The 9,089-nt window shown below is 36.1% G+C and overlaps 1 protein-coding gene across 1 annotated transcript; it reads right to left on the bottom strand.

The window, feature by feature from the left end:
- Positions 1 to 1,072: 1,072 nt before the first annotated feature.
- On the bottom strand, positions 1,073 to 8,612 carry LOC134802618 (zinc finger protein 235-like). Its single transcript, XM_063775254.1, has 3 exons — positions 8,537 to 8,612; positions 7,113 to 8,308; positions 1,073 to 1,117 (listed from the first exon to the last, which is right to left on the bottom strand). Exons 1-3 carry the CDS (start codon positions 8,610 to 8,612, stop codon positions 1,073 to 1,075), a joined length of 1,317 nt encoding a protein of 438 aa, XP_063631324.1.
- Positions 8,613 to 9,089: the final 477 nt, after the last annotated feature.

Here is a 9,089-nt window from a genome sequence, read left to right as displayed (position 1 = left end):
TTTTTATGTGGAACGTAAATGAAATGTCTTTAAAAAATCCATAGGGGTTGAATCGAAAACTAAGTAATTAAGTCCGACTCACGCTTGACTGCACATTTCTAACGGATTTTCCTGTAATCTATAGATAAAGAACTATATTGTGTATTTTTTTCAAAATTTTAGACCCAGTAAAAAAGCCAAAAACCAGATGTTACGAACCTACGACTCCTATTTGCAATGTTTATTTAGTAATTACTCATCAGTCCATTAACCGATTCTGGTGAAATTGATGTATTTTGATAGATCTTATTCAATGTTAATGAAATTTAGAAAAATAAGATACGAGGGATTATAATAAGGTGTAAAACATTTCAAATGTGGCATTTTTTACAGAAATTTTACGACTGCTCTTGCTCGAGGCCACAAAACTGACGCAAAATACCTCGGATAGAAGGATGAAGCACAAATAGTTCTTTATGATTCTTTTTAACCCTAGTAGAACATGTTCATCTCCTCAAATAATGCATTAGAATTTATGGCCGCGGCGGCGCTATAGCGGGTACAGGGCGCCTGAGACTGTAACTTTAGAACGCTCTTGCATACGGGGCGCATGCGGCGCCCTTTACAAGTTTACACTGTAATGTCGGGCAAAGCTCTGACATACTTACAGGGCGTCTGCGGGGCCTTTTACTCTGTAAAGTCAGGCTTCTTACATTCAGGGCGCCTGAGGCGCCCTTTACACTGTACGCTTTGCACGCTCTGGTTTACAGGGCGCCGGTGGCGCACTCCACAATGTAAGGTCGCGTCGCGCGAAACGCGTTCTTTCAATACAGGGCGCCTGCGGTGCCCTTTATACTATGGGGTCCCTATAAGCGGCCCTAAGCGGCGTTTGCATTAACTTTCCAAGCAACTTTTCACGTAAACCACTGCGGCTGATTCTCTGATACAGCGTATCCCCATTTTTTTATATTATTATTATGATTGACAAGAAAAAAATGAAAAAGTAAGAAATGAAAAAGTGAAAAGTTGGTTGATGGCGCCAAAACCAAAACAAAATGCAGTCGGCCAGGGGCGGCGTTGCAAGTAGCACAGATTAGCTGTATAGCAGCCGCATAATGAAGTACGAATACGCTTGAAGCTGGAATATAAAAGCTGCATAAGAGCTGTATAAGCGTCTTTTCAGCTTTTATAACTCTTAAATGGGCACAAATTTAGGCAGCCTTAAGTTCACATAGCTACTTAAGAGCGTTATAGCAGCAATTTAACGGAATTATAAGGGGTAACAGGAGTTATAAGAGGTGAATATTGACTGGGTAAGAGACCACCGGTTACCCTTTATTCAGCTAATATGTCACATGTGCGCCCTAATACCGGGAAAGATTGACGTTGGGCTGAATAAAAGATAATTACAAACATACTTTTACACCTCTGCCTTAAAAAGAAGCTATTATTAAGTATGGTGACGACGAACGCAGAGGTGAACATATTTATATTGAAGCAAAAACGTTAAGCGCAACGACACGATAAGTCATTTTGTTAGTGTTTAGTTAAATGTTAGTACATGATATTTTATATATTAATGCGAGAAAGATGTTTGGGAATGCAAGTTTATTGACATTATGTATATACATTATCTAAGAAAATTTCAGTGCGGCACGAAAATAATCAGTATTTAATTAAATTAATGATATAAATAAGCTATGTGTAAAAACTATTTCAGTGGTTTGGACAGAATTATGAGATAAAAAGTTAATAATACGTTATAGGAAGTACTAAACTAATGATTAAGGTTAAGAACTCATGCACAAAACCTTATTGTTACCCTTAAAAGTTGGAAAAGTAATTTCAGTTGTGTAGGTTATATACAATAAAATGGCGGTCAATGTTAAAAAGCAACATGAACCGTTAAAATTCTAATATGCAGCATACGACTGTTATATATCTGATAAAGATACTTAAGGTAACCACTATAAAGTCCAAGTCGTTATTTCGATACACTAGTGATCCTCTAAACAGTTATAAGGCATCTTGTGAACGTTTAAACAGCCGCTATGCAGACAGTCTCAATGGTAGTATAATAGGCTGCTTAGCGGTAAACATGTTCAGCGCTAAGCCGTATTATGCGCCACATGTGTTCGATTATACGTCTATTGGTTTCATAATAGCTCACTCGTTCTCCCTTATAATAAGTCAGCGAAATAAAAGCTGCTTTAGCGGTAAATATGTTCAGTGATATGCTGTATTATGCGCCCCATGTGTTCCATTATACGTCTATTGGCTTCATAATAGTTCATTCGTGCTTCCTTAAAAAGTCAGAATAATAAAAGCTGCTTAGCGGTAAACATGTTCAGCTATAAGCTGCATTATGCGCCACATGTGTTCAATTTATAAGTCTATTGGCTTCATATTAGTTCACTCGTGCTCCCTTAAAAGTCAGCGTAATAAAAGCTGCTTAGCGGTAAACATGTTCAGCGATAAGCTGTATTATGCGCCACGTGTGTTCCATTATACTTCTATTGGCTTCATAATAGTTCATTCGTGCTTCCTTAAAAAGTCAGCGTAATAAAAGCTGCTTAGCGGTAAACACGTTCAGCGATAAGCTGTATTATGCGCCACATGTGTTCCATTATACGTCTATTGGCTTCATATTAGTTCACTCGTGCTCCCTTAAAAGTCAGCGTAATAAAAGCTGCTTAGCGGTAAACATGTTAAGCAACAAGCTGTATTATGTGCCACATGTGTTCCATTATACGTCTATTAGCTTCATAATAGTTCACTTGTGCTCCCTTAATAAGTCAACGTAATAAAAGTCCACAATTACCTCCTTATACAGCACATGGCGTAATTTTATCCACTAAAACAGACTTTATAACGGTTAAAGCATTTGATAACACTTAAAGCTGTATAGGGTCGTAGCAAATATACCTTTATATCACTCTTTGCGTATTAATGGTAGTTTTCAGAGCCGTAACGCTGCTTTTAATCCGCCCTAAGCTATATAAATATCACTGAGATCTATTATACAGCTGTAGGACCACGAGTGTGCTCTGATAAGTGTCTTTATACGCACAGAGCGTTAGATAGAACTAAAAGTGAGTAGTTATAGAGCTATCTGTGCTACTTGGGCCGGGCCATGGCCCGGATGGCCCTAGGGTAAATACGCCCCTGCATGCGCAGCAATATCACTTGCTCCCTCTAACGCATAAATGCATCCCCCAGACTGGCCCACGCTGGCCCATTAAGTACAGGGGCCTTCATATTAGGCATTCGCACGGCAGCTTTTTCAACGCACGTTTAAAAAGCGTTTGAATGACACAAATGGATAACCATGTATGTATTCACACGACAGCGGTGACGCTTTTTATCAAGCGTTGTTGGATTTTCGACTTTAAAGCCTTGGTCGTTAAATCGAATTTAGAGTGCGGACAGATTCAAGCGGTTTTTTAAAGCGCGTTGAAAAAGCTCTCGTGCGAATGGGGGCTTACTATTGGATCGGAGCGGTGCCGAGACTCGGCGCTCTCGACGAGTGTGTAAAGCCCGCATTATAACTATGTGGACAATTTACAGCTCTTTCATCTTGTTTAAAAAAGTTATCATGATCCACTTATATGGTTTTACTTGTTTGCTCTGCCGGGCCGGGCGTATATAATGTGTATTTGCAAAAGTAATAAGCAATGACTATCTCTGAGTTATATCTAAATCTAAATTGTTCAATGTCGTAAACCGTTCCCTCATAACCCGGTGGGTCAATTTATGTTCGTTCAAATCGCGCAAATCAGTAAAATATTAATTGACATTCATTTATAAGACGATTTTGGCTAAATTTTGACCCGTTTCCATCCCTACGCAAGGAAAAAATTGAATAGGCTGCTCTCTCCCTGTTAGATATTTATCAATATTATTATTAACCCCGACCGATAGTAGAGCCGTTTGTGTAATTGAATATGTGTACAAAACGCGGGAGTTTAAAGTGTTATATATCAATATTATTTCATTTTAGACACGCAGCTGATGCTGGTACATCTAAACCCTATTAACTCACATAATAGATGGGTTAACGCGAATTATATTCAATTACCTTGATTTACCGACGTTTCGACACAGGTTTCACTGGTCGTGGTCGCGGCTGACTGATGTCCCACCAAAAATAATAATAGCGTCTATAATGTGAGTTAATATGTGTTCAAAACGCGAAAGTTTAAAATATTATATCTAAACCATAGTTCAATTAGCAAGACTTCACTGTTTAGATAGTTTATCAAGTCTATTTTTAAATTAATTCACACATGCTGAGTTCACATCTTTGTTATTATTCGGTTTACAATAAAGTTTTGGCGGATATTTGTTTAATGTTTTGTTGTTACTAGTTTAAAGAAATGTCATCTTGTTTGAGTTTTGGAATGAACAGGTCGCTCAGTTCCGGACACTCGTAATATCCGTGAATGATTTTGAATGTAGTCGCCACGTTCGCATTACGTTAGAATCTATACGAAAATGAATACGCGTTTGTTTAGTTTAAAGTTTTATTTTTCAAAGAAACAATATTTAGGAATGTTTGTTTGTACCTACAAAGGGTAATAATAATTTTTAGTTTTTGGTAATAACTTTATTTTAAAGTTTTTCTTCATCTTTACTTTTCTAAATCTTATTATTTTGATCAGTCCGCGCTTGATCATGGTCAGAACGCTTTTCGGGCCGTACTTTGGACGATTGTGTTTCGATATTTTATAATATATTAAATAACTTAATTGATAGACATGTTCCTAAGGTCCCCCAACGGTTCTCTTGTTCTAAGCCCCCATGGTATACCAAACCGCTTAGAAGATTGCTGAATGAAAAAAAGAAATACCATAAGCTGTGGAAGACGTACGGTAACCCTTTAGACCATGACACTTATAAACTTTTAAAGAAAAGAATATCAAATTTGGAGCCCGAATGTTATAAAAATTATATTAGTTATACTGAAACTAAGATTAATGCTAACCCTAAATTCTTCTGGACTTATATAAAATCTACGTTTTCTAAAAGAGGTCTTCCACAGGTTATGCAATATAAGGGTGTGGCAGCTTCAAGTGGTACACAAATTTGTAATTTCTTCAATGAACACTTTCACTCAGTTTTTGAAAAACCAGCTAGTGGTTCCTTTGATATAAATAACCTCCCATTAACAAGTGACTCAATTTTAGACATTGATACAATTTACATAACCAAAGAATTAGTTTATAAATATCTTAAATCCATAAATGTAAATAAAGGGGCCGGTCCTGATTCTATACATCCTGTAATAATCAATAAATGCTCTCCTAATTTAGTAGAACCCGTTACATTACTTTTTAAAAAGTCCCTTACAGACGGATGCGTGCCCTCTTTGTGGAAACGTGCACTAGTCACTCCTATACCTAAAGGTGAAATTAGCCACGACATAGAAAAATATCGACCAATCTCGAAACTGTGTCAATTTGGTAAGATTTTGGAAAAAATTGTAACCGATCAGTTATCCACTGCCATACGGCGTCACATTATTCCAAACCAGCATGGTTTTATTAAGGGCCGGAGTGTTGAATCCAACCTTATATGCTACACGGAGATCTTATTGGACGCACTAGATAATAACTATCAAGTAGACGCTGTGTATACTGATTTTGCCAAGGCCTTCGATAAGGTTTGTCATGAACGCTTACTGTTGAAGCTTTGGCATATCGGTATACACGGCGACCTTCTCCGATGGATAAAATCTTACATAGAGAATCGTTCGCAGGCTGTGGCAGTGGGTGGATATACTTCTCAGTACAGGCCTATTACGTCTGGTGTTCCACAAGGGTCTCATTTGGGGCCTTTGTTGTTTGTCATATACATCAATGATATTTCTGCATGCATAAAAAATTCAAACTTACTGTTATATGCTGACGATGCAAAGATATTTAGAGTCATACGTAATGTGGACGACTGCAAAGCCTTACAAAAAGACTTGGATCTTTTTGAGACTTATTGTATTGATAATAAGTTGTCTATACATCCAGACAAATGTTCCGTTATAAGTTTTAGCAGGAAAAGGAATAGTATTAATTTTGATTATAAACTTTGCGATAAAAAATTAGGTCGTGTTCACCAGATTCGAGATCTCGGTGTCATAATGGACTCTAAACTCACTTTTATACCTCACATTGATGACTTGTTAGGTAAAGCATTTAAGAAGTTAGGATTTATACTACGCGTAGGTAAACCATTTAAGAAACTTTTAACTTATAAGGTATTATTTAACAGTTATGTTCGTAGTCGTTTGGAATTTGCAAGTGCTGTGTGGAGCCCACTGTATAAAATACATAGTGATAGGATAGAGAGAGTTCAAAAAAAGTTTGCTAAGACAATAGAATACAGAATTAGAAATAAATACTCGGATTACGCCACCGCAATGAGAGTACATAATATAACATCCCTTAGTTATCGCCGAGAACGTACCGATATCTTAACCCTTTATAAAATTATTAATAATATTATTGATGCTCCGTTTTTATTACATTCACTTTCCTTCAGAGTCCCTCGACGTTGTGAACGTGCTTGCAGGAAAAAACCCCTCTTTTACATCCCCCGTAGTCGGACTGCTTACGCAAAAAATAGTTTTGTTAGAAGGGCGTGCAGGTTGTACAACGAAAAATTTCTGAGCCTTGATATTTTCTGTGAGAAACTTAATAGATTTAAAACACTATCTATGCAGTGTAATAACTAATAACCCAAATGTTTAGATTGGCGCTATAACGAAATAATCTCAGTATTAGATGTTACTGCTTTTTATAATTTCTTTATTAATACATAGTTAACAAATCCTGAGAATTCAGTTTGTAAACAATTAGTAACAATACCATAAGGTTGTTATAATACTCTTATATTTTTATTCTCATAATTTTTTTCTTTTCTTTTTTTTTGTGTTTTGTTTTTGCACGCACAAATAGCTCTGTTTTACTATGTAGAAACTACTTAATAAGCATGATGTTAAAATATTTTCATTAAGGAAACTGTAAGTCTAGTTTTAAGAAAAGTTCCAGTGTTATATATAACTATAAAAGACTGTTTGTTTCTTAAATAAATAAAAAAAAAAAAAAAAAAAAAAAATATCTAAATCGTTTTTTACATACGTCACACAAATATGGTCTTATGTCACTATGAATCAGTATATGCTTTTTTAAATTACTCCCACTTCTAAATCGTTTTTTACATACGTCACACAAATATGGTCTTATGTCACTATGAATCAGTGTATGAGTTTTTAAATGACTCTTAGTTCTAAATCGTTTTTTACATACGTCACACAAATATGGTCTTATGTCACTATGAATCAGTGTATGAATTTTTAAATGAGTCTCAGTTCTAAATCGTTTTTTACATACGTCACACAAATATGGTCTTATGTCACTATGAATCAGTGTATGCTTTTTTAAATGACTCTCAGTTCTAAATCGTTTTTTACATACGTCACACAAATATGGTTTCATGTCACTATGAATCAGTGTATGGGTTTTTAAATGACTCTGAGTTCTAAATCGTTTTATACATACGTCACATGAATATGGTCTTATGTCACTATGAATCCGTGTATGCATTTTTAAATGTTTGCCGGTTTTAAATCGTTTTTCACATACGTCACACGAATATGGTCTTTTATCCGTGTGAATTAGTAAATGTCTTTTCAACCGATCTCTATCTATAAAACGCTTGTCACATGTTTCGCAGTTGTATGATTTCTCTCCTATGTTATTGCATTTAAAGTCCTTAGACTTTGACTGGGTCGAGTGTGTTTTAATATGACGCTTTAAGCTATTTTTTCGCTTAAATATTTTACCGCAAATGTCACACTCATAAGTATTAATTTCTGATTGGTCATACATTTGTTTAGTCCGAGCTACGTACATATGGATCATAACATGTTTCATTAAATTTGAGTCTAGAGCAAATTTCTCGCCACAAAATTCACATGTAGGTTCATTCTCACAGTCAATATCGATGTTTTTCTCTTCAGCATCTGATTCCCTATCAGTACCCGCTTGTGGATGGTGTGTGGTAGGTACATGTATATGGATCATGATATGTTTCTTCAAATCGGATTTCTGTGCAAAACTTTCTCCGCAAAGATCACATGTTGGTTTCTCAAAGTCAACTCTAGTGTGTACTTCCTCTGGATCAGATTCCGTGTCAGTTTGAGTTATGTATTGGGTGTCGTTGCCGGCGAGAGCCTCGTGGTGTTGGAGGCGTTTGAGAAGCACGCAGCAGTTCCGAATATCGTGTTTGCGGCACAGGGCGCGCTCCTGCTCCTGCGTCCATTGACCATCAAATGCTGAAACATTGTTACACTGTCTTAACATGTTATAAGACCACATAGATGGTTTCAACGAATTATCACGTTGACTAGGCAGTCTAAAAATACCTCCAGTCATTAAATTTACATTGGTATATTAAAATAACTAAAGAAACCTAGAGTTCCACAATTGTTGATTATTTATATTGATAAATTTAGGCCAAAACTGTTACACTAAATTACAAAGTGTGAACTTGGGAAAACTACCGGGCAGGTCGCAAGGCGGGGGACAACTGGCGAGGCCCGCGCCTCGCGGCTTGGATCTCGAATGCGTTGTCAGCATTTCTGACTATATTGTGTCTCTACACTTATTACTACGTCCTCAGATTTTGACCGCGACTATACAAATAACTGAATAACGTACGTACGTAACGTGAATACGTAGTTTCACCAAGATACCGAAGAAACTTGGTTATTATCACTTGATTATAATGAGACTGAGACATTACTTCTAAAAATTGTTTAAAACAATTCTGGAATAAATATAAAACTAACTAAACTAGACTAAAATTTGATAACTCTAAAAATTGTTTAACTCAAGACTTTAATAGATATAAGTATAAAAATAACTGATTAGACTAAGATATTATTAACTGATACTAAAGTTGAACCTAGAAACAAAAAATAATAGTAATGTTATAACAGTTTACATAGTTTTAAAAAATGTTAAAATTAAAATTATTTTTCTTATCTTAAGTTGACTCGCATGACATACAATGTACATCTGGTCTCCCGCGATACAGGCCTAGCCTAGTGCGGG

Source organism: Cydia splendana, chromosome 25, assembly GCF_910591565.1.
Source record: "Cydia splendana chromosome 25, ilCydSple1.2, whole genome shotgun sequence".
NCBI classification, from domain to species: domain Eukaryota; kingdom Metazoa; phylum Arthropoda; class Insecta; order Lepidoptera; family Tortricidae; genus Cydia; species Cydia splendana.
The sequence above is the reverse complement of the archived record's forward strand: the minus strand, read 5'-3'. Positions and strand labels throughout refer to the sequence as shown.

What these genes read in the sequence shown, in the direction of transcription:
- LOC134802618 (XM_063775254.1), bottom strand. Translation starts at nt 8,612, where the DNA reads ATGCTGACAACGCATTCGAGATCCAAGCCGCGAGGCGCGGGCCTCGCC. An exon ending in CCCGCCTTGCGACCTGCCCG is followed by an intron (nt 8,309 to 8,536) that starts GTAGTTTTCCCA and finishes ACAATGTTTCAG; the next exon opens with CATTTGATGGTCAATGGACG. An exon ending in TAAGACCATATTTGTGTGAC is followed by an intron (nt 1,118 to 7,112) that starts GTATGTAAAAAA and finishes TTTATATTCCAG; the next exon opens with CTTCAAGCGTATTCGTACTT.